Raw genomic sequence first — 25,886 nt, forward strand, 5'->3', positions numbered from 1 at the left:
GCAAAGGAAGAGGAAGAAGGATGAAGACGTTGAAAGTGGAGAAATGAATCACAAAGCTGCCAAACGGGTTTTCAAATTGTAGTTTGAATTATATGGTGAAATTCTATTTTGAAAATGGTATCCAAACGTGATGCGGGAGTGATAGGGTAGAAATGTAATTTCAAAACACATCCAAACAGAGCCTAAATTTTCGGGTTGTTACACTATGCGTGCGGCGCCGGAGCAAAAGCGAGGACAGTGGTGAACCAAAAGAGAGACATCGATCAAAGTGAGGATTTGTAGAAGGGAAGATGAGAATGAAGATTTATAGAAAGAAGAAGGAGATGGCGGTGAAGGTGGTGATGAGGCTGGTGGCGGCAATGACAAGGTGTGATGGTGGGTAACGACGACAAGGCGAAAAGAGAGAGAGAGAGAGAGAGAGAGAGAATGTGCCAGTATATAAGGGGGTCAAAATCGTGAAGATTTGAGAAATTTTGGCGCCCAAATTAGTCTTTCGTTAATTAATAGAGACGGAGATGGACAGGAGTATCGGATTGTAACACGAGTGGAATGGTGAGGTACAAATTGTCAAAATTGGAAACTTGGGGTTTTAATTTGAAAAAGGCACTAAACCCTGGGGTTTTTTTTTTTTTGTAATTTCCCCATCAAATTATCTCAAATAGAAAATTATAAAATTTTATTAATTTTTAATTTTTTTTTTCAATAAATGAGGTTATTTAAATTAGGAGTGGCCATCAGTCTGATCAATTGTCCAACTTGCTCAACTTAATCCGATATTTTTAGGATTTGAGAAAAATATTTAATCAATAAGGCTGAATTGAACAAAATTTTTGAGTTTGTTTAATTTTCAGGCTAGATTTGGGATAAAGAGTATTTGCCTAGTCCCGCCAGGCTTGCTCATTTAAAAAAAAATAATAAAATAAATTTTTTTAAGGTTACTAATAATAATAATTTAAAATGTAATTTTAATTTTTATATTATTTAGTTACAAAATAAATTAAAAAATAATAAAAGATAAAGAAAAAAAATATATATATACTTCTTTTTATAATTTAAACTAAAACACTTCTTAAAAATTATATTTATTTTATAATTGAAATTTATTAATATTTAAATTTAAATAATTATTAGAAATGATTCAATAATTTAATAGCCTTTCGAGATAGGGAAATTTTTTTTTTTTTGGTATAAAAAAAAATTTAACAGTTCATATCTATTACGTTAATTAGGTGAGCTTGGAATTTAGACATTCTTTTAAGAGATTTATGAGAGTATTTAGAATCAGCTAAATAAATATATTTTTTTATTTTTTACAAAAGAATGTAAAAAAAATAGAGGGATGATATAACCCAAATAAGTATACTTATTTAAATAAGTACACTTATATAGATCATGTCACCTGTTATCTAGCTAGACTAAACTTAAGATGACACACATACTCTTATTATATAATATGAGTGTTTGAGAAATTGTTATTTTAGTTTTTGACTCTTTTAGTAAGTTAAAATTTTTGTGTTTAGAAAGATAGTTAATTTTTTTGTAGTTGGATGTAATGTTTGTGAGAGAAAAAATAAAATGATTATAAATTTGATGTGACATTTTGTCTTATTAACTATTTTAGCCTATTTTATTTTTTTTATGAATTTTAACCAAAAAATATTAAAAATAACTTTTGCCAAACACCTTAATATCAGCCCAACCTAAATTCGGTATAGCCCGTTAATTTGTCCACCCCTAATTTTAACATGTCATGGCAATTCTAAATAAAATCAATATTAAGGTATCGTTTGGTTTTGACTTTTTTAGTTGACTTTTTAACTTTTTTTAATTTTTTTAGCCTGAGACTCTTTTAGTCATTTGGTATTTTTGTTTGGCTTTTTTGACTTTTGGGCTTTAGAATAACAAAATTGCCCTTAGTATAGAATGATACTTTTTTGACTTTTGTTTGTATATGAGATATTTTGATACTTTTGTAACTTTTTTGTCTTTTTGTGATTTTGTAATTTTTTTTTTTATTTTTTGTGATTATATAGCCTAGGAGGAAAACCAAACCAAGACTAATGTATAATTAGTTTTCTATTAAACAAAATATTCGTGTTTATTATGACGATTTGATTTTGACGTAATTTTTATTTATTTATAATATTATGGTTAATCAAATTTTCATTTATTAGAGCATCCGTATCAAAGTAGTTAAAATTATTTTTAGCTAAATTAGTGATATTGTTCATAAAAAATGGACGTGCATCAGTCTTGCTACTATTCATCGCTAATTTACGAGTGCTATAGTATCTCGCTACAACAAGCGAGATATTGTTCATCGTTACAATACGGAGATTAGTGTTACTCGAAGTCCGGCCAGTCAATCAGTCATGGCTAATTTCTTTTTTTTTTTTTATACATTTTTTAAAAATTGTTTGGCTGGTAACTCATTAATTTAATAAAAAAAGAAAAATAACAAACTCAATAAAAAAATAATATTTTAATAAGATTAAGTTAAAATAGAGAGTTTGATACAATAAGTACTAAAGAAGTGATTAATTAAAATAGTAAAATAACTTTTTAAGCTATAATTTGGCTGGTATTGTTCATCGTTACAACACGGAGATTAGTGTTACTTGAAGTCCGGCCAGTCAACCAGTCATGGCTAATTTCTTTTTTTTTTATACATTTTAAAAAAATTATTTGACTGGTAACTCATTAATTTAATAAAAAAAGAAAAATAACAAACTCAATAAAAAAAATAATATTTTAATAACTCGTTTGGGAACATGCTAATTTAGTAACTTTTTGGCTATTTAGCTAAAAAAGTAGGTAAAAAAAACTTATATGTTTGGGATGACTTTTTGGCTAATTACGAAAAGATGTGCAAAAAGTAGAGAGAAAAGAGAATCTTTGACTTTTTGGTATGAGTTGTTGACTTTTTAGTTAAAAAGGTAACTTTTTGACTTTTTGACTAAAAAGGTAAGTCTCCAAACGGTACAATAAATACTAAAGAAGTGATTAATTAAAATAGTAAAATAACTTTTTAAGCTATAATTTGCCTAAAATTTTTAAGAAACTGGTTGGATGCTCTTATAACTAATGATATGGAGACTGTAGTTTATTGGCATTGTCAATATAACAAAAGTGGCCGAAAAAATCAAACCCAAAACGTCATTTTAAATATAAAACGACATGATTTTAACACATTTGACTCGTTTAAACCACAAAAAAATCAAACCACCAAATGTTTTCCGTCGACATAAACATCTTCCGTCAACATAATTGCTTAAAAAGTCGGTCTCCCCATAATCCAAAATGTACCCCAAGCCTCCCTAAAAACTCACTTCACATTACACAAATCAATCAATCAATCCCCAAATCCACATGATCCATCGGAGATTTCTATAGAATTTTTTGTTTCATCTTCCCCCTACCTACCTTGTCTCTCTTCAGCTTCGATGTCTCCCCAATATGCACACCAAAAGGTTCTTTCTTTTGCCCTAGTCTTCTCATCTTTCTTCAATTTATTATTATTTATTTTTGATTTCTTTGAACATCAATCAAGCATTTGTTTTGTTCGATTCTTGATAATGTGAATGATTTTACAGAATTGAAAATGGGTTTGCTTTAGGTAGATTATAGTGTGATGTGATTATGAGGAAGAAGAGGAAAGGTAGTGAATTTCTATACCCAGATCAAGAGGTTTTAGAATCAACTCGCGATTCGCGTTCGTTATCGAATTTAAAGACCCATTATTCTTTGGAAGATTATGCTAGGTTGAAGAAGAGGTGTAAGGAAGATGTGGTGGGTACAGACCCAATTGGGTCATGTAAAAATAGGCTTCTGGGTATTGCTTCCACGGCTCCGCCATGCGGAACTTCGTCGTTGGTTTTACCAGGAAGAGGGTTGAAGAGAAAGATAGGGTGTATTGATAGAGCCACTCAATTGGGTAGGAAGAACAAGATTGAGGATGATTATGTTTCAGGTGCCACAATTGGAAAAGGTAAATTTGGGTCGGTTTGGTTGTGCCAGAGTAGGGTTACTGGAGTGGAATTTGCGTGTAAGACTCTGCGTAAGGGGGAAGAGACGGTTCACCGTGAGGTAGAGATTATGCAGCATTTGTCAGGGCATCCGGGTGTTGTAACATTGGAGGCGGTGTATGAGGATTCTGAATGCTTTCACCTTGTGATGGAGCTGTGTTCGGGTGGACGTTTGATTGATCAGATGGCCAGTGAGGGTCGGTATTCAGAGCACCGGGCTGCTAATATATTCAAGGAAATTGTGCTGGTCATTAAGTATTGTCATGAGATGGGAGTTGTACACAGAGATATAAAGCCTGAGAATATTCTTCTCACAAATTCAGGGAAGATAAAGCTGGCAGATTTCGGCTTAGCCATGAGGATTGCAAATGGTAACTAATCTGACACCTCCCTTCTATATTGTTCTGTTACTTTTATTGCCCATAAATATTTTTCTTTCTGCTGCAGTTTTGAACACCAGAAGTTGGAATGAATATGGACCTTTTTATCTTTTTGTTTCTTTACTTATTAAATCTTTGCAATTTATTTATTTATTTTTGAGTGGTTTCTTCCAATTAGGAAATTTTCTTATCATTTGTTGGAGCCTGTAATTGGAAATTTAGTGATATAATTTGACATGACTCGGTGGATACTAAGCTACCAATAGAAACTTGTTATAAAAAAAGCTTTGTAAATGGTCTAAGGATTTTATGTTTTAATTATGGCAAGTCTGTGTAATGCCTGGTGTTTGGGATTGATAAAGGTGGATATTCTTCACAGGTGCTTCTCCTTCTTACCAACTTAAGCAAGAATAGCAAGATCATGAGATGAAGTACATAATGGTCCTATATGGGTATTGCCTTTCTGTGTCTCCCAGTACATATCATTTTTCCTATGCTAGTACAAAGAGCCAAAAAGGTGTGAGCATACATTTTTATGAAAATCATTGGGGCCCACAGGTTTTGCTGGCCTAATCAACTTCTATTGTTGAATGGTTGCCTCGTGTCTTGACTTTTTCAAAATATTTTTGGAAGTATATCAGTTTAAAGGCATTTGAAAATCTTAATGGCGAAGTTATTTGATCTGATGCATGCTGAACTCTCAAATGGAGTGATCATTTCTTAGACCATGATTCTTTAAACAAATTTAACATTTAGCATGGCTGTATGTGATGGTCTGTTACCTGTACTTGCTGGCTGTAAGGATATGATACTCATTATTAACATAGTTTTTAGTGCATTCCCTAACGGAAGAATTTTTCCTGTGGTCTTCTAGTTTTATTAGACGTTGTTTGGTTACTTGGAGGCATATTGGTGATTAAGATGGAGGCAGAAAAGGACTTTATTGTTTGGTCGCAAATAACACTCAACCAAAGACATTCTATAGAGCTTTGTTCTTCCCCATTATGTGGAATTTTTTAACCAGCATGAGGTGCCTCAAATTCCATAGCTTGTGTCTTTTGTTCTTTTTCTTTAGGAAAATGTGTAACTGAAATGTAATAGCGGTGAGATACAGAGGATTTCAGCATTACAAAGTCACACTGCGCTAAAGTAATCTGCAGAAGATGACACTAGATTCCACCATTTGTGCTTAGAAAGGATTTAATAGTGTGACAGAATTAAGATTATTTGGATTCCTTGTATGAGGCTTCCAAAATTTAAAATCTGTAAATTATAAGAACAGTTTCATTATGCAGGAATTGGTTTTTGCTTAGCTTTAAAAAGAGTTAGCTACATCGAATAGGCTGTTTTTTCTTCCTTGTGGGAACCGTTGGTCTTCTTGGGAGCCAAACACAGGCCTAAGCTGCAGAACATGACACCTAAGTTTGTGTTTTTAGGCACATTGTAACAATTGATTAAAGAGAGAAATCGCCTCATGTTCTGGATTTTAAGTGGAATTCTGATAAATCCACTCTAGTGGTCTCATATTGCATTTTATTATTTTAGTAGCTGCCTTTTGTGATTGCTTTCCTTCTTGTTTATGAAACATTGCAATCATTACATTGCAGGTCAGAGATTGACTGGTTTGGCTGGGAGCCCTGTTTATGTTGCCCCAGAAGTTCTCCTAGGCGATTATTCTGAGAAAGTTGATATATGGAGTGCTGGTGTCCTTCTACATGCTCTCTTGACTGGTCTTCTCCCATTTCAAGGAGACTCACTAGAAGCAGTTTTCGAAGCAATCAAGAGCATGAAGGTTGATTTCCACACCGGGATATGGGAGTCTATATCGAAAGTTGCACGGGATCTGATTGAGCGCATTCTTACAAGAGATGTTGCAACAAGGATAACAGCAGATGAAGTTCTAAGTAAGTTTTCTATACTGGTCAAATTTCTGAATAGGGTTTCTAATTCTTGGTGGTTTTTTATTTTTTATTTGTTTTATTTTTTTTAAGCTGTATACAACCGTTTTTATCGCACACAAGATTTTGAGTATGAGATGATAATGGCTGACCAACCGTTTTGCCAATGCAATTACGGCTTGTCTCTAGACCATGCCAGTGCCCTAGAACAATACCCGAATGTTTAGAAACGTCAATTTTTATCATTCACTTTTTTTTTTTTTTTTTCCCATACCATTTTCTTGACTTAATCTTGAATTTGTTTGTAAATATGCTAATCTTTTTCACTCATCAATGTTCCTTTCAGGCCATCCATGGATCTTGCTCTACACTGACCGCACATTAAGGACGCTATCTGTAAAGTCGAAAGCAAAGAGCCGGTCACCACCACCACCTTCCCAGCTACCAGCCATTACAACTAGACTGGAGGAGCAGAATGACCGTAGGACAGCCTATGATTCTTTTGGTGAGACTAATGATCCAGCATCGTTGCCTGGAAGTTTGAGTCGCAAGGCTGAAGAGCAAGACGGCTCTGGTTTGGTTGACGCACTTGCAGTAGCAATTTCACACGTGACGATCTCCGAAACAAAACGGAGCAGGCTGTGCGTTCCAACAAACCCAATACAGGAGCAATGCTCGTCTAACATGAAGGCTAACAATCTCTGCAAAGCATTTTGATTCCGAGACATAAACAGCTGACCGAACTACACCACCAACACCATCCCTCAGTTATTTTTTGAATGGGTATCTGAATTAAAAAATTTCGTGGCCAAAAGATGATATAACTGGCAAACATGTTTGGGTATCAAAATAACAAGTATTGGATTGATGGCTGGGAAAGGCTAGAAATTGTTGGAATGCTTGTTTGATCTAATGTTGGCCATTGTTGACATGGCAATGTACCTATAACCTGATACAACCTAATAAACTGATGTACAGTACTGGTAATGTAAATAGAGAGTGCTGGTGATTTGTAATTGTAACACGGGGTTTGTTTGGTTCTTTGCTTTATTTAAATATATTGTTTTGCTACCTGCATTTCACATTCTTGGAACTACAGAATTTTTGTAGATGGTGTGCTTTTTTAGGTCATGGGTATGCCAAATGTGTCGCAGGCAGATCTCGTAATAAATTGATAATTATAAGACAACTGAGCTTATTCATGGTATCCTGTGGACTAGCAAGTTTTGAGTAGGCCCTTTTTGTTTTTTGACAGATTGTGATAGTAAATTAAAATGAAGTTGAGCCATTGATTATGGTATATATCTCTCTCTGTAATTTCCATATGTTTTTTGAGCCAGGATTCGGTCTATGGTGGATCTTTATAGTACTAACATAAATGATATTTTCATGCAGAGTAATAAACCAGCTTGACCAGGTGCTTCATTAAAAAGATTATCATCATTTAATATATCCTCTTATGATATATTTGCGGATATATATATATATATATATATGTATGTATTTATAGAAAAGAGAGAAAAAATATTTCTTATTTTTTATTTTGCATTGATTCACTGGGAGTTCAAAGACAATGTGAAACAGTGTCCATATTCTATACAATTTTACCAAACTGCATGGGTTTCCGTTGACCCGAAAATGGTAGACACAATAGTTTATTGGTAACGCGGTCTATATTTTAGTTTTGTTGTCACAATCTCGAAACCAACTCCATTTTAAAAATCTCAAGATGAAAAAGTCTAATTCCAAGTCCCAAATTTTCCATCTGCAACAATCAAACCTGATGGAAATGGAGAGTGGTCTCAAGATGTTCACCCAAACCAACAAGCCATGTTTCTCAACCAAACTTATCCTCACATATCTCTCAACCTTGTTCCTACTTCTCGTTCTCTTCCACATCCAAACCTCCCCTTTCACTTCTCTCTCCTCCCCTACTTCCACTCCATGGTCATTTTTCCACCAATGGAAGAGCAACGACCACCGCTCCAAAGTTGTTGAGACCCTAACCGACAGGCTGAGGGACTCAGTCACTTTCCTCCCCCTCAAAGACCTCAGATTCGCCGAAATCGCTATGACTGGCAGCACCTGGTTCATGAGCTCCTTAAACGACAGCCATGATGAAGATGGGTCAGAATACCTCTACTTCCCTTCCCTGGCCACAAAGGGCAGGATTCTATGCATCAAGGGACGCAACGCCAGAGACGGTACAAAAAACTCCTATGCCTTGGCTTGATGTCACGGGCCGACTCCTTTAGAGGCGCAGTGGATCAATTTTTGCCCGTGTGGCGCTCAAACTCCACCAAGTTTAAGTCCGCCATAGCTCATTGACAAATCGAGTGTTGATGATCTCACCCGTTTGAACATTAGGGCCCAATGCTTTGTCAAGCAAAACAACTTCACAAGGAAGCTTCGTCTTCACCCGGATGCCACAAGTAGGCCTGACGCCTCAAGTGCACCAAGCACGGCATAAGTCACTTCATAGCGCCAAGCTTATCTTAAACAAGGTGCTCGCCCAACTTAGGTTTTTGTCATCAAGGTGCCTAGCCACACAACAATGTGCTAGCAAAGGTCCTCAACTTAGCCGACAAGCCAACGTTGCATGTTGGGTCTTTGATAGCATCTCTAAGTGTCGTAGGGTCAAGCATGCCTCAATAGATGCATATTGGATGGCCACTTGGTCATGCGAAGTCCACAAGCCACCGAGGGTCAATCTCTCGCCCACGGCGTAATCCTCGTGCCAACACGTGTGTTAGATTCCGCCTAAGGCCATTGCGCACCTTAGCGTTGCACCAACGTGTAGCATGAGTAAGGCAACATCTCAATCCGTAGCTTGCTTGTAGCATAATGTAGTCTCTCAATGGACTTAGTCAATACGTAGCTTGATGTCTTCATTTGATACCCCACATATGCGATGTTGTCGTCCAACTGCTTAGCTTAAGCCACGGGATCCCCTCGTGCAAGGTTAAACCAAAACCAAGCACTTGAGTTGGCACACGAGGCCTTTAGTGGTGCTTCGATAGCCCATTCGGTCCAAAACGAGTCCCAAAGATGCTATATTGTGTAGCATAGTGGAAACAACGTAGTGGACCTCTCACACGGGAGGGTGCGCGCAGTGCCTGCATTATTGCACCGTCCAGGGGGCTCCTAAACCCACGTTGAGACTCTGGATACCCCTCTGGATGCCTAAAGCCCGTCCTTGAGTTGCCCCAAGGTTGCTCACTTAAAGCCCGGTTTGGGCGGGGAGGTAGGTAGGTAGCACACATTCCCCCCTTATATATGCTTGTTAAGCAACCTACCCTCTGGCAGGAGGAAACATCATACATGTTCGAGGAGTCATAATGATTTTTCATAAATTCTACAAATTGAGAAAAATCACGAAACTTGGTCAGGAAAACACTTTCCCCAAAACCTCTTTACCATAAAAATTTCAACTCGAAACTCCTTCGTTTGACTGCCGAAACAAAGCGCCAAAACTCTGCACTGTTGGCTGCCACTGCTGGCTGCTACTGCCGTATTTTGCTGCTGTTGGCAGTGCTGTTTGCTGCTGTTGGCAGCGCTGGTTGGCTATTGGCATGGGCTGCGGCTTTGCTGTTTGCTGGCTATTAGTGGCTTACATGCCTTGGACTACTTAGGGCCAATGTTAGGCCACGTTGGGGCATTTCCAACGGCCACTCTTGAGCACTCAAATGGCCACACCACCGTGAGCGAAACGTCACGGAGTTAGGCTTGCAAGGCAACCCGTGACACTTGGCCAGAAAGTATTCCAAACTCTGCCACTCTAATCCTGGGCCTAACCTATGTCTCTGACACTTACTATAACTATGACAATCTCTGGCACGGGTTGTGCGCGGTGGCACCATTTGTCAGCTGGTCAGTGAAGAATCAGCGCTTGAAGCCGAGAAGGTGGGTACTGTTCCATTGGGGGGAAATGAGGACTAAAATAGGATCATGGGTTGAGAACTTGTTGAAAGCCAACTATGGAATTGGTGGAGTGGTGGTTGATAGATTCGAAGCTGGTGATGGCCCGTACTGCTTCGAGAAGGCTGTGGTGATGAGGCATGATTTGGGGAGGATGGGGGAGGAGAGGAATATGGAGGTTTTTGAATTGTTGAGATGTAAGGCTAGGGAGGTTTGTGGGTTGAAAATGATGGGTAGAGGGAATGAACAAAACGGGATTCCACTTACAAGGCTGACTCTGCTGATGAGAAGAGGATCTAGAGCATTCAAGAATGGAACAACAGTTGTAGATGTGTTTGCCAAGGAGTGTGCTAGAATTAAGGGTTGCATTCTGAGTGTGGTTCAGTCTGAAGATCTGAGCTTCTGTGATCAGGTCTTTTTTTTCTCACCCTTTCCATTTTTAAAAAAAATTATGTTATTTTACTCGGTCTCATTTCACATTTTAAAGTTTTGTTAATGCATGATGTTAGTAAATATCTAATCAGACAAAAAAAGGTACAAGTTATTAGATCGGAATGGATTTATCAGATTAAGACCCGTCATTAATTAGATCAATTGGATTTGGGTCTAATCAGATTATAGATTTGAACCACTATTAACAGATTTGGAAATTTCAAGTTGGATTCTGATCGGATTCGGATTGGACCCTATTTATCGACAGACGTTTATGCCACATCACTTTGTAACATTTTTCTTTGTAGAGGTTGGTATAGAACTTCACCACAAGTCTCCAAACATATATAACACTAGTGCACCATGTTAATTGCTCCAAGACAATGACCTTTCATCTAACCATGTCAGTTTAGTCTTGTTCAGCTATCATCTCAGAATGTAGTGACATGCTCTTTTGTTAATGTAATAATTAACAAATTAAACAATTTTACGGTTCTGCTATGTGTACAGAATTGATGCACACAATAAAGAAAAGGACACCCTTCTCTTTATTATGTGGACATAGGTTTCTTTGCCAACTATGTCATTCTAAATGGCAAATAAGGGTATATTAATCTGTAGAGAATGTGAACTCTTTTAAGATCAAAACCAAGACTATTCAAAACAGAGAGACAAATGCAGTTGACAGAGTTTCATGGTAGGTGTCTGACTTATAATTGTGTGGTCTTCATTCAGGTGAGAGTGATGACCAACACCGACATTGTGGCATCTCCGCATGGAGCACAGTTAACAAACATGCTCTTCATGGACCGGGGCAGTAGCATAATGGAGTTATTTCCCAAAGGATGGTTAGTGTAGGTGAGAGGTGTGGTTAGAGGTAGTCCGGGAAGATGGCGGGCACTTCAATGGCCTGAGATCACCGGAGGTGGAGAGGAGTAGGTCAAGGCAAACTTGGAGAGGGAGAGGTTGGCAGTGATAGACCTTTGAACACTAATGTAAAGTATGAGAGAGTGTTTAAGCATGAGACTTGGTTGTATTGTTGTTGTTGTATCTCGCTGCATATACGATACGTTATATAGGCCACAGGAGTATTGGAGCCCAAGCAAACTGTTGGACAGGTGGCTCGTTCTCCTCAACTCTACCAGAAGTGATATAAGCCTTTCTGCCGTCTGTGGCTTGCCGGCAGGCGGAGAGCAATATTTCGTGGCAGGTGGAAAGTAACGTTTCGTATATGCATCGGATGACATGAACGTAAGGTCATTGTTGCCTCTTCTCCAAGCCTGGTCGAAATGGAGTTGTCTTAGCAAGAAGACAACCATCTCGATGATCTCATGACCTCAACCGCCAGTCCAGTATCCTCTGATGATCCCGAGCAGTAGTGCCTGGGTCCTGCTCCCAACCCAGGCATCCAAGTAGGTGAATGGGCTAGGGCCCACCTTAGTGTTTAGAAGAGCCAAGGGCTCGCTTCTAGGCGACCAAGTAGGAGGGTGGGCCGCGGGCTTATCTCAATGTTTGTCAATCTAAGTCCAAGTGAACTGGGAGCTTGGGTTGATTGTATTGTTGTTTGGTCTTGGAGCGAGGTATGAAGGATCGTGGACCCTGCGGGGCCATGGTGCTGCCTGTTGCAGGGCTCTTTATATTTAGATATATTTGGGCTCGTACATATGCTCCCGCTTAGGCTAAGCATATAATTTTGGTTGCCTTGGCACATGGCGCCCATAGGGCTCGCCATGTATCAAACATATGACATGCCTGACGTGGTGCCATATTGGTTTGCCACGTGGGTGGGGTTTTGGTGATGTGTCACCTGTAGGGCTTGCCACGTATTGAGCTTGATACAAGTACCCACAGTAATGCCCCCATATACAGATGCTCTTATAGTTAATGAGAGTATTTGTACATGACTATGTTAAAAAATTTTGAAAAATATTAACTCATGCAGACAAGTATTCAGATAGAGTCGTCTAAAATTAACCTTTTGATACAATGGGGGCATTTGGATTGCTCAAGGAGAGTTTACATTTTAAATTTCATCTGGTGCGAGCCGGCCAGACAAAGATATGGGATTGTTGGGCGATGGCTTGATTCCGTAAAATTTCCACTACTTCACAGGAGATTTCGGCTTCGTTCCATAGGCACCAGATTCCGCCCTTCACCCTTTCCATGCTGCTAGGAGGGGGGGCAATGGTCTTGGTGTTAGGAAAGCCCATGATTTGGCTCATGAACTAGGCCTCGCTTCTCCCTTTTTTTGGGTTCGTGATGATGACGAGGTGGAAGCGTCTGCTAGAATGTAGGTGCATGTAGTGTTGGAGGAAGTTAGGGCGAGCGACGCCCTCAGTGTTGAAGAAGAGGATGTTAAGCGGAATGTTGTAGGGGATGTTTGGCTGAGCACTGCGGGAAGCGCTTTCTTCTCCCATGTTGAGATCTGCAAAGCTCTCTATGTCCCAACCAAGTCCCAAATCTTCATTTGGGTTTTCCAATGGTGCTGACATGATGGAGATGTGGTGGTCTAGATCTCTCTCTGTCGGTCTTTGCGAGAGGATGTTGATACGGATCCTCTCAAAATGTGGGACTAACACCTGATTTGCCTGGCAGGTGGATCCCTGGAGAGTGAGGTTGATTTCTTGGTTTAGCAAAAACCAAGTATGGGACAGTGGTATTGTGTAAAATTCTGGAATGGTTAGTGCCTTGTACCATCCTCTTATTTTACCCCGGAATTCTTCCGGCACCTCTAAGACTGTATGAGCAGATATTGGGTGTTGGATCCAAGGGGATTCGAATAGCTGATCTTGGAATTGCCATGGAGGCATGGAGAGCATCTTTCGAAAGAACTCACACACAGGGCGGTGACGGTGAGTAGGAGTGGAGCTTGAAGCTCTAGAGCTGGAGCTTGAAGCTCTATAGCTTGGACCTCTTGGGTTTGGAGCCTTGTTCACTAGCCGCCAAATGGTGTTATCTCGGTGCCCTTGGCCTCCGGAAGCCATTTAGAGAGAATGGGTTGAAAGGAGAGCGTTAGCAATTAGATATGAATTTGCCTGCATTTTTGTGTGTTGTTGTCCTGCATTTGTGCTCTCTTATAAAGACGGGAAAGAGGGGGTGAATTTATTGACTTTTGCAACTTTTTGTTGGGAAAGAGCGATCTATGGAGAAGGTAACTCATCAATTGGATTTATAGGTTTAGAGCAGACTACTAATAGCTGCTGATTTGGAGCTGCTTGGTAGCGTGCGATAGCTTGAGCTATTTTTTTGAAGAGTCTAAGGTTGTTGCAGTCTGTTTTTAATATTTGTAACAGGCAAAGAGAATTTTTGATTGGTTTAAGGATTTTCCTTAGGAAGGTACAACCTCAGTATGTATATAAATTTATTTAATCTTTTTTTTTTTTTTGGAACTTCTCGTCCTGCTTGAACGTTGCATTATTGCCACATAAAAGATTGTGTATATTCTGGGTATAACTTAAACTTGTTCGAATAATTGGAATAGTGAGCTCGCTGTTTTGTGGAAATAAAGACTCTATATATATACATATATATATATATTATTATTATTATTATTATTATTATTTTTTTTTTGAATCAAGATCTCTGTTTGCTCCCTTTTACCCATTGTACAGAAGGGTGTCTCATGGACATGGTTACCTAGAGTTGGGTTTCTTAGACTAATGGACCATAAAAAAAGAATAACAAAAAACCGTGTTTGGCGATTCTAGGGTTTTGTTGTACCATTATGTTTGGGTTCGGGTCTAAGTGTTCCATAGTCTCTCAATCCAAGTGGAGTGTTGGGTTGCTTCGTTCTCTCTCCAAGTTGAGTTCTGGGTTTTCTATATTTTCTGTCCCTTTTTGTAAGCTTGGTTGGATGTCCACGTTGTGTGCAAGCTGCAGAGGAAAGATAGCGGGACGAAGGCTGTCGTAGGTCGGCATTGGTGGGTCGCAAGGGTGTGGAGTGGTGCGCAGTGGTGAGGCGACTCGCACGCTGTCTTTGGTTGAACCAGGTTGCGACGGAGGTTCGGTTTCTGGGTATAGGAGAGGGGCTAAATTTCTATATTATTGGGTTCAAATTGGTGAATCGAACTTCGAAGTCGCGAAGGGGGAGAGAGGCGAGTCGGACGGAGGAAGAAAGGAGAGAAGAAAAGTGCTGCGAGTCGCGGAAGTCGCCGTTACGTGAGCCGCAGTGGTGCTGTGAGGTGATCGGTTGGGCTGTCAGAAGTTAAGTTCTGATTCTGGTTTGGCTGCTAGGGTTGGGTTCTGTTTGGGTCTTGATCGAAGAACCTGTGCGTGAGCCATTGGCAGGAAGGGCTGGGTTTCGATCTGTTTGAGTCGGTAAAGTTGGGTTTCTAAGAGTTATTGTTATGGCTGGATCCTGAGAGGAGCAACGAACTAGGAAGGGGACGAAAAAGAGCCGCGAGCACTCGCGGAGCTCGTTAAGATTGGCGCTGCCGTGGGCTTGAAAGGTATGTGTGTTACTTAGTTGAATTTTATATATTGATATATATAGATATATATGTATATATATATATATATATATATATAAGGCATGGGTTGTGATAAAAAAAAAAATGTTGGATAGTCTTAAAGGAGGTAAGCCACGAAATGAAAAGAAAATAAAAATAGAATATTAATTATTTTTTTATTTTTTATTTTATTTTTATTATTTTTGAGCAAGAGGCAGATCAATAAAAAAAAAGGGTTGTGTTTTGGAGAATTGGAGAGGTCTATAATAAAATGTTAATTAGGTAAAAAGTGAAAAGGTTAGAAAGTTACTAATAATGAATATTGGAGAAGTGTAGGCTTAGAAAATAAAAATAAACTGTTAGAATAAACATCCGAGAGCTATTTGGCAAAATTTTAGGATGGTATTGAGAGCTATGAGGTTTTATTTATTTTTTATTATTTATAGGTGGTAAACAGAAAAGTTGAACCGAGGGAAGCCCACAAAAGGATTTGGAGAAGTATAAAAATAAGATAAATAAATAAAATAATGAAGGGGCTATTTATTTTATTTTATTTTTAAAGTGATGAGGTAATAGAGGGCTGTAAATAAATGAGGGCTATGAAAGATGAAGCCCATAAACCAATTTCGGGAATTATAAGGAAATGAGGCGAGGGAGGCACAAGATTTTTTTATTGTTTTATTTTTTTATTTTTACAAAAAAAAAGAATTTTGTGAAATAAGGAAAGATAAAGCGAGGGAGGATTGCTGCGAGGGGAAGTAAAGATTAATGGGAGGGATGGTGGGTGTTGCGAGGGATGGGTTTGGTTATGTGAGGGTAAGGGGCTATCCCAAAATATGGGTTTTGTTATGCGAGGGAAAGTGGCTATCTCAAAATATGGGTTTTGTTATGCGAGGGAAAGGGGCTATCTCAAAATATGGGTTTTGTTATGCGAGAGAAAGGGGCTATCTCAAAATATGGTTTGGCTCTTTTTTTTTTTAATTTTTTTTAACAAAAGAATTTGGTGAAATAAAGAAAAATGAAGCGAGGGAGAAGTGGTGCGAGGGGAAGGAAAGATTAATGCGAGGGGTGGGGGGAGCTGCGAGGGATAGAGGCCTAGCGAGGGGAAGAGGCCTAACTTAATTTTTTTTTTTTTTTTAAACTTCGGTGGAAATAGTTAGAAAGTTTGCGAGAGATAAAAACATATGCGGAAAGCGAGGGAAAGGGGAATTGGAACGAAGGTATACTTCATGCGAGGGATAGAGGCCTAGCGAGGGGAAGAGGCCTAACTCAAATTTTTTTTTTTTTTTTTTAAACTTCTGTGGAAATAGTTAGAAAATTTGCGAGGGAAACATATGTGGAAAGCGAGGGGGAGGGGAATTGGAGCAAAGGTATACTTCATGCGAGGGATAGAGGCGAGGCCTAGCGAGGGGAAGAGGCCTAACTCAATTTTATTTTATTTTATTTTTATTTATTTATTTTTTTAACTTCGGTGGAAATAGTTAGAAAGTTTGCGAGGGATAGAAACATATGTGGAAAGCGAGGGAAAGGGGAATTGGAACGAAGGTATACTTCATGCGAGGGATAGAGGCCTAGCGAGGGGAAGAGGCCTAACTCAATTTTTTTTTTTTTTTTTTTTTAACTTCGGTGGAAATAGTTAGAAAATTTGCAAGGGAAACATATGTGGAAAGCGAGGGGGAGGGGAATTGGAGCAAAGGTATACTTCATGCGAGGGATAGAGGCGAGGCCTAGCGAGGGGAAGAGGCCTAACTCAAATTTTTATTTATTTATTTATTTTTTTAAACTTCAGTGGAAATAGTTAGAAAATTTGCGAGGGAAACATATGTGGAAAGCGAGGGAAAGGGGAATTGGAGCAAATGCGTACTTCAAGCGAGGGATGGAGGCCTAGCGAGGGGAAGAGGCCTAACTCAAAAGAGTTTTTTTTTTTTTTTTTTTCGATGGAAAGGGATAGAAATTTAGGCAAGGGATAGAAACATAAATGTCGGCGAGGGATAGAAACATACCTGGAAGGCGAGGGAGAGGTGAATTGCGAGGGAAAGGCCTAACTCAAAATAGTGCCTCAGCGAGGGGAAGATGACTTTCATTTTTTTTTTCTTCGATGGAAAGGGATAGAAATTTAGGCAATGGATAGAAACATAAATGTAGGCGAGGGATAGAAACATACCTGAAAGGCGAGGGAGAGGTGAATTGCGAGGGAAAGGCCTAACTCAAAATAGTGCCTCAGCGAGGGGAAGATGACTTTCATTTTTTTTTTTTTCGATGGAAAAGGATAGAAATTTAGGCAATGGATAGAAACATAAATGTAGGCGAGGGATAGTAACATACCTGGAAGGCGAGGGAGAGGTGAATTGCGAGGGAAAGGCCTAATTCAAAATAGTGCCTTAGCGAAGGGGAAGATGACTTTTTTTTTTTTGGTCGATGGAAAGAGATAGAGACATAGGCAATGGATAGAAACATAAATGTAAGCGAGGGATAGAAACATACATGGAAGGCGAGGGAGAGGTGAATTGCAAGGGAAAGGCCTAACTCAAAATCGTGCCTTAGCGGAGGGAAGATGATTTTTTTTTTTTTGGAAAAATGCACCTCAAAAGTGAATGACATTTCTGATTTGTAAATCTTGTGTTGATGCAGGAAAGGCGAGCTTTTGTGATATGGCTAAAGTAAAAGGGGGAAGTGTTGTGTCCCGTCGCAGCGCCCAACAATCACTAGCAGGTTCTTCTGGCATTTCCAAGTCGAAAGTGGATAAATCCAAGAAAAATCTTTTTAAGGCCAAGAAGGACACGGATCCTCCAATCGTCCCTCCAGCGGAATATTGGTGTAGGGCACCTTTCTTTGGTGCCATGGATTTGTTTTGGGCGAGGGTGGATTTATTTGATGACAATGGCGGGGTCCCGATTGATTTTCTTCTTGGTGGGGTTGAGCCAGAGAAAGGGGTTGAAACTTTTGTTCCTCCAGAGTTTATTGTACATTTTCATGTGGAGAGGGGCACTTATCCTTATTCTTTTCCAGCTTTTGAGGATTATACGGGGCCCAAAGATGACTTTGATGTTTGGAGCGCAGCTATCTTTCGTCATCCTTTATATTGTGAGGTGCTTGCTGGAGCTAAGATTGCTACTGCTATTTCTCAGTGTATGCGGATTAGACAGGAGCCATCTTGGCTGGAGTTTACATTGTCATGTTGGAGTTCAAGTTCTCATACTTTTATTGCACAGTGGGGCGAGACGACCCCTACTCTAGAGGATGTAGTTGTTTTGATGGGGTTAGAGCGTCTTGGATCAGCGAATCCTAGCGTAGGAAGTTTGTCCCTTAACCAGATGGCTATTGTTGGGAGATTGGAGGAGGCCGTGGCACCGGCAGGGAAGTTATTGAGTCGTTATCAAAATAAAGTGTTAGTAACATCTCGATCACGAAAACGACCAAAAAACACTTTCGGGGGTTGTCTTCGGTACTGGTTTCGAGATCTTAGCCATCAGGTGCAAGGAAATGCGAATGATGGATTCATAGGTCTAGGAATGGAATGGGACAAGTGGGGGAGTGTTGAGCATTTAGCTGCTTTTATTACATATTGGCTGTCGCGGTATGTCTTGATGGGTAGACCCCAGGACGGCGTTTTCCATGAGCTTTTTCCTCTTGCTGCGATTCTTGCTTCCGGCCGTCCCATTCCGTTGGCTCCTTTGTTTCTGGGAGGGCTATATAAGAGGTTAGATATGTATCAGGAGGGTGTTGATCATTCCAAAGGACGATATGATGTTACTAGCTCCCTCCCTACTACCTTTCTGCAATTGTTTTTGTATGAGAGACTTCCTAGTTTGGCCCCTATGCCAGAGGTGTTTTCCATTGAAAAAAGTGAGCCGCGTTCTGCTAGTTGGGCTGAGGGATGTACACAGGGGAGTTTGGCCAGCATTTTTGATTTTGAGGACAAGTTTGTTGCTCGTCCTTATGTCATGCCGGTTTGTGGAGTATCTTCTACCATTGCCTACCGCCTAGATGATTACAAGCTTGTTCTCGAGCCGGGTGTGTCTTACTTGGGGGATACGGACTCAGTGATGGTTCTTAGCACCGTTTCTGGGCATTTACCTTATTTTGTGGATGATAGATACGATGTGGTGGCCTATAATCCTTTGAAGGTTGCTCGACAGTTTGGTTTGGACTAAGGGGTTCCTCAGCATCTTCCTTCCCCTGTACCTTCGATGGCCGACTGTAAGCAATTATATGTATACTCTTTTCTTTCAGAAGAATTAAGGCGTCGGGGGCGAGTTGTGCTAGCAAGTAAGGGTAGAATTGGCGGAACCACTCCTAGTTGGAAGAAGTATTGGAGATGCAATCTTGCATTATTTCGGACTTTCTTGAGTGGTGATCTCGATCCTGTCCATGTTGAGCTCATTTCGTCTGATGACCCTGATTTATGTATGGCCCGCGGAGAGCGGGGCTTGTCAGTTGCAGATATGGGGGAACTCAGTCCACTGGCTTGCTTATCTAAGGTGACTATTGCTTTGGAGCAGACCCAGATAATTTCTCCTGACCGTCCTTCTAGTGCCAAGCGTAAAAGGCCACTCTCTTCCTCCGTTCTTGTTCCAGTGCCTGGGAGAGTACCTCCAAAGATTGGAGGTATAGATTCGCCTACTAAAACCAGGATTGCCCGCCAAGCGAGGGGTTGCTCGACTGACACCATTGATTCGTCACAGGTAAACTCATATTTAGTATTTTGGAATTATTTGTGTGTTTGTGACGTTTCCAATACGTTTGTATTAAAATACCTATATTGTTTGCAGGGGTCGGCTGGCGTGTGTCGGATAAAATTGGCGCGGCATAAGGTCTTGCCCACAGGTGGAGGCGGATCTCATGATGGTGGCCTCCTAGTCCCTCTAGGTGTTGAGGATGATGCAGAAAATTCTGAGGATGATGAAGAGGGTTCGGATCAGAGTCTTGAGATTATGGGGGAGAGGGACGATGTTGAAGACGATATTGGATGTGACATTATTAGTGCCAGGCCTTCTTTGTCGGATACACCAAATTCTAGGGATGCATTGGTTCCTTTGCGAGCCAAGATTGGAGGTGGTGTCCCTATTGCTCGCTTATTTGAAAGTGGTTGTAATTTTTCACATAGCGATGTGCTTAGCTCATGAGTCGGAGATGCGAGTACATCCGTGAGCTTGTCATGTGGCATTGGCTCTTCTGCGCCCATTTCTTTACATACTTCTACGACCTCTGCGAGCCTAGAGAGTAATGTGCCCACCATTCCTTCGGGCTCCGAAGTTGGAATCAACTCGCCTATTGTTTCAGCTGGTTCAAACTTGGGTGGTGTGCTCGTACGCGAGTTGTTTGGCTTCATTCAAAAAGGTGCCAGTGATATTGCAGGTAGCCTTCAAAGGCCATCACTGCCAACTATTGATGGAGATTATTCCCTCATTCATGCTACTGATGGAGATTTTTCTCCTATTCATCTTCCCCGTGGCAGTATGGTTCTTAAAGGGATCGATGAGAAGGAAAAGCTACTGGATCCAGTTGTGTTGTTTGCCAGGGTAAAAGCAGAGTTAATTCCTCGACTGCTCTTTGTTCTTCATTATAAACCGACCACTTTCATGCACTTGGGTAGCTCTTATCTTCGGACTTATTTTTTGGATGGTTTTGGAGAATTCCTTAAGGAGCTTTACAAGTTATCCCCAGAGACAGCTTCTCTTGATGAGGTGTTGGCCCAACGTGCTGTTTTGGGCGAATTTCGAGATGGCCGTATTAACAGATTGGAGGTGGGTTGGTTGGATGATTAGTTATCTCTTCTTGAATCCAAGGCCAGGAGGAGGATGATTGAGGCTGAGCTAGACGAGGTAGATAAGGCTTTGGTTGTTACTGTACGAGTGAAGGAGGAACGTAAGCTATCTTTTGAGCGAGCACAGAAAGCTTTGAATGAAACAGAATTGGCGACTTCTAGCTTGAGAGAAAAGAAAACGATTCTTGAAGCAAGATTGGCGGGTGAAGAAGAAGAAGATCAAGCTTCCAGAGTCTTGATTAGTTGGATCATAGCTTTGTAGCATATGATAGCTTTATAGCCTAAAACTTTTTTGTATGTTGGAGATTTGGGCCTCCCTTTCTTTTTTGTAATTGAAAATCTTCAACTACTTAATGGAGCTGACTTTAGAGTTAAAGTGTCATCTTTTATTATTTGTGATTATAGTTAGAATAAGTGTGAAAAAGGACGATATTCATTGAAGAAGCCCAAATAGGCACAATACATCTTGGTGTAGTACATCATATAGTAATGGGTAATTTCTAAGGATAGTAAGCCTTCAACCATTTCGCATTGATGGGGCTCAAGAGGGTTTGAGAGTCAGGCTCAGAAATTCTGTAATAGCCATTTTCATTGACTTCCCTTACTACATAAGGACCCTGCCACTTGGGTGTGAACTTGTGGGTTGATGTTCCCCTCATGACGTGAGGTGCAGCCCGTAACACTAAATCACTTTCTTGGAACTGTCTTGGACGTACCAGAGTGTCATAAGCTCTAGCTATACGGCTCTGGTAAACTCTAAGATTAGCTTGGGTTTTGTCCCTTCTCTCATCAAGGATTTCCAACTCTGACGGTCTGGAGTACAGGCTAATTCCACTTCGGAGGCCCATGCGAGCTGAGTGTATGGCAATTTCCACTGGGAAGACGGCTTCCGTGCCATATACCAACGAAAATGGGCTCATTTGAGTTGGTCTTCTTTTGGATGTTCTGTATGCCTAGAGCGCCATTGGAAGCACATGTGCCCAGTCCCTTTGATAATCCTTGAGAGTCCTTGAAAGGATTCTATGGAGTGTTTTGTTGGTTGCTTCAGCTTGTCCATTCCCCTGGGATAATAAGGCGTTGATTTATGGTGTGTGATGTCGTAGGAGACTAAGAGTTTCCCCACTTGACGGTTGACAAAAGGGGTCCCATTATCCGACAGAATTACTCTAGGAATACCAAAACGACATATAATGAATTCTCGAATGAAATTGGAGACAGCGGCTCCTGTTGCCTTCTTCAGGAGGATGGTTTCTACCCACTTAGTGTAAGTCTCCGTGGCCGCTATGATCCATATGTGTCCCCTTGACGGTGGAGAGATGGGGCCAATAAGATCCATAGCCCATGTGTGGAAAGGCCATGGTGAGCTCGAACTATGCAGATCGGTGGCTGGTGCGTGAATAAGGTTGCCATGGAGTTGACAAGGTTTGCAGCGTTTGGCATACATTTTGGCGTCTGCTTCCATGGTGGGCCAATAATAACGTATATGCAAAAATTTACTGCAAGTTACAAGCTGCTAAGGCTGAAGAAGTCAAAGAGAGGGAACAATATCAGCGACTTGTCGGGAAATTGATTTACTTGTCTCATACGCGGCCTGATATTGCCTTTGCAGTCAGCATGGTAAGTCAGTTCATGCACTCACCAGTGGCAGAGCACTTTGAGGCCGTTTATAAGATCTTAAGATATTTGAAAGGAACTCCAGGGAGAGGCTTACTGTTCAAGAATCATGGACATCTTCAAGTTGAAGTATACACAGATGCAGACTGGGCAGGAAGTGTTACAGACAGGAGATCAACATCCGGATACTGCTCCTTTGTAGGTGGGAACCTAGTTACATGGCGGAGTAAAAAACAGAATGTGGTAGCTAGAAGTAGTGCAGAAGCAGAGTTCAGAGCTGTTGCCCATGGAATCTGTGAAGTAATGTGGATTAAAAGAATTCTTGAAGAATTAAAGCTTTCTCACCCGACACCTATAAAGGTCTATTGTGACAACAAAGTAGCTATATCTATAGCTCATAATCCAGTTCTACATGATCGCACAAAACATATAGAAGTGGATAAACGATTCGTCAAGGAGATGATTCCGTCACCAAATATTTCAATTCGTTGAAAAGGTTGTGGCAGGATCTTGACATCTTCAACACATACGAATGAAAATCGGTTGACGACTGCAACCACCACAAGAAAACTGTGGAAGACAGCCGTATTTACAAGTTTCTTGCCGGCCTCAACATTGAGTTCGATGAAGTGCGAGGAAGAATTATTGGCAGACCTCCTCTCCCATCCATTGGCGAAGTATTTGCCGAAGTCAGAAGGGAAGAGAGCCGAAGGAGCGTCATGCTTAAGAAAAAAGGTACTGGTGAATCAATTGAAATTTCTGCTTTAATTAGCGATGCTGCGGCCAACAAGGCTGCAAATTACCAGCGCAGGTTTGATGATAAGCCACGGGTCTGGTGTGATTTTTGCAACAAGCCTCGCCATACACGCGAAACGTGTTGGAAGATCCATGGCAAACCTGTCAACTGGAAAAGCAGCAAACAAGGAGAGAAGAATCGTGGCTTTCCTACCGCTAATGAAGCCGATTCAGGTCCCTTCAACAAAGAGCAGATTGATCAACTCTTAAAGCTGATAAAATCCAACTCCTCATCCGGTACTCCTAGTGTTTTGTTGGCACAAACAGGTAGAAATCCTAAAGCCTTCTCTTGCCTAAACTTCTCTCCGTGGATCATAGATTCCAGTGCCTCCGATCACATGACTAGTTTTTCCCATTTATTTAGTACCTATTTCTTTTGTTCTGGTCATGACAAAATTAGAATAGCCGATGGTAGTTTTTCACCTATTGCAGGAAAAGGATTTATTAAACTAACTGAGAAAATTAATCTCAATGCTGTTCTTCACGTCCCCAACTTAGCCTGTAACCTTTTGTCTGTCAGTAAACTATCTAAGGATTCTAATTGTCGTGTTACATTTTTTGAATCCCATTGTGAATTTCAGGACCAGAACTCGGGGATGATGATTGGGCGTGCTAGGATGCTTGAAGGTCTTTACTACTTTGATGAAGTACCTGTTAGTAATAAAAAAGCTCAGAGCTTTAATAGTACTAGTTCAATCTCTGTTCGAGAAAAAATAATGCTATGGCACTATAGGCTAGGACATCCTAGTTTTCTTTATCTGAAACATTTATTTCCAGAATTATTTAAAGGGATTGATTGTTCTTCTTTTCATTGTGAAAGTTGCATTTTTGCAAAATTTCATCGCTCTACTTATTTGCCAAAACCTTACCAGGCTTCCAAACCTTTTTATTTGATTTATAGTGATGTTTGGGGCCCTTCTAAAATCACTACTCTTTCTGGTAAAAGATGGTTTGTTACATTTATTGATGACCATACCCGCTTATGTTGGATTTATTTGATGAATAAAAAATCTGACGTGAAAAATTTATTCACAAATTTTTACAATATGATTGAAAACCAATTTCAAACCAAAATTGGTATTTTACATTCTGATAATGGAACAGAATATTTCAATGAGCAGTTGGGTGAGTTTTTGGAAAAAAAGGGGATTTTTCATCAATCTACATGTCGGGATACCCCTCAACAAAATGGCATTGCAGAACGAAAAAATAAACATCTACTTGAAGTAGCACGTGCTATAATGTTTTACATGCATGTTCCTAAATATTTATGGGGTGAAGCAATTTTAACAGCCTCTTATTTGATAAACAGGATGCCTACAAAGGTGTTAACATACAAAACACCTTTCGATTGTCTCAAAACTTTTTTTCCTGACACGAGGTTGTTTTCTGATTTACCTGCCAAAGTTTTTGGATGTACTGCCTATGTTCATGTTCCTAGTCAATTTCGTTCAAAACTTGACCCCCGTGCTATAAAATGTGTTTTTTTTGGGTTATTCCTCAAACAAAAAGGGGTATAAGTGTTTCGATCCTCAAACCAAGAAATTTCATGTGAGTATGGATGTGTCATTTGTGGAAACAAAATCCTATTTCCCCAACACTTCTCTTCAGGGGGAGACAAGTGGAGTAGAAGACCGTTTTTGAGATATTTCTATCCCGCTCCCCAATGTCATTTATCCTACACAAAAACCACATCTGTCTGATAATGATCACTTAGGAGAACCAAGTTCTATGGTGCCTAGTCAAGAAGATTCTTGTTTAGGGGGAGAAGTACTACAAAATGATCTAAATCCTGAGCTTCAGGTTTATACTAGGAAGCGATTTCATCTGAGGAATAATGACCCGAATGTCCATCCTAATGACCTGAATGTCCACCCGAGTTCTGGCATCGAAATTTTAGGTAATCCTATTCCTTTTACTTCCGACCTTGATGTTCCTATAGCAATTAGGAAAGGTGTCCGAAATTACATTAAACATCCTATTGCAAATTACCTCTCCTATCAAAGACTGTCTAAAAACCATAGAGCTTTCACATCTAGGATTTCACACTTGTTTGTTCCAAGGAATATACAGGAAGCATTGGATGATCCGAATTGGAAATTAGCAGTCATGGAGGAGATGAATGCTTTAAGGAGAAGTGGTACTTGGGAGATAGTTGATCTACCCAAAGACAAGAAAACAGTTGGGTGTAAATGGGTGTTTACGATAAAATGTGAAGCGTTGAGAGATACAAGGCGAGACTAGTGGCTAAAGGCTTCACTCAAACTTATGGGATCGACTATCAGGAGACGTTTGCTCCTGTTGCTAAAATAAATTCCATCAGAGTACCGTTATCTCTTGCAGTAAATTCAGATTGGCCTATACATCAACTTGACATTAAAAATGCATTTCTCAATGGGGATCTTGAAGAGGAGGTGTTCATGAGCCTACCGCCGGGATTTGAGCAGAGACTTGGAAGCGACAGAGTATGCAAATTGAACAAGTCATTATACGGACTCAAACAATCACCAAGAGCATGGTTTGAACGCTTTGGGAAGGCAGTTATCAGTTGTGGCTTCTCGCAGAGTCAAGCAGATCACACAATATTTTATAAACATTCAAAAAATAGT

General features: G+C 40.1%; 2 protein-coding genes across 2 annotated transcripts; one reads left to right on the forward strand and one right to left on the reverse strand.

Moving 5' to 3' along the window:
• The first annotated feature begins 3,131 nt into the window (after positions 1–3,131).
• On the forward strand, positions 3,132–7,387 carry LOC114280230 (serine/threonine-protein kinase PEPKR2). The gene is made up of 4 exons (XM_028222576.2): positions 3,132–3,470; positions 3,594–4,396; positions 6,013–6,309; positions 6,650–7,387. Exons 2-4 carry the CDS (start codon positions 3,640–3,642, stop codon positions 7,018–7,020), a joined length of 1,425 nt encoding a protein of 474 aa, XP_028078377.2. The 5' UTR covers positions 3,132–3,470; positions 3,594–3,639; the 3' UTR covers positions 7,021–7,387.
• A 13,981-nt stretch (positions 7,388–21,368) lies between these two features.
• LOC145822103 (uncharacterized) lies at positions 21,369–21,788 on the reverse strand. Its single transcript, XM_082918696.1, has one exon. It carries the CDS (start codon positions 21,786–21,788, stop codon positions 21,369–21,371), a length of 420 nt encoding a protein of 139 aa, XP_082774822.1.
• Positions 21,789–25,886: the final 4,098 nt, after the last annotated feature.

This window comes from Camellia sinensis, chromosome 3 (genome assembly GCF_055761805.1).
Source record: "Camellia sinensis isolate YWXY chromosome 3, ASM5576180v1, whole genome shotgun sequence".
Taxonomy (NCBI): domain Eukaryota; kingdom Viridiplantae; phylum Streptophyta; class Magnoliopsida; order Ericales; family Theaceae; genus Camellia; species Camellia sinensis.

Excerpts from the sequence above, each read along its gene's own strand:
- LOC114280230 (XM_028222576.2), top strand. The coding sequence starts at position 3,640 with ATGAGGAAGAAGAGGAAAGGTAGTGAATTTCTATACCCAGATCAAGAG. Across the intron at positions 4,397-6,012 it reads AGCCATGAGGATTGCAAATG|GTCAGAGATTGACTGGTTTG; the intron begins GTAACTAATCTG and ends ATTACATTGCAG. Across the intron at positions 6,310-6,649 it reads AACAGCAGATGAAGTTCTAA|GCCATCCATGGATCTTGCTC; the intron begins GTAAGTTTTCTA and ends TGTTCCTTTCAG.
- LOC145822103 (XM_082918696.1), bottom strand. The coding sequence starts at position 21,788 with ATGAGCCCATTTTCGTTGGTATATGGCACGGAAGCCGTCTTCCCAGTG.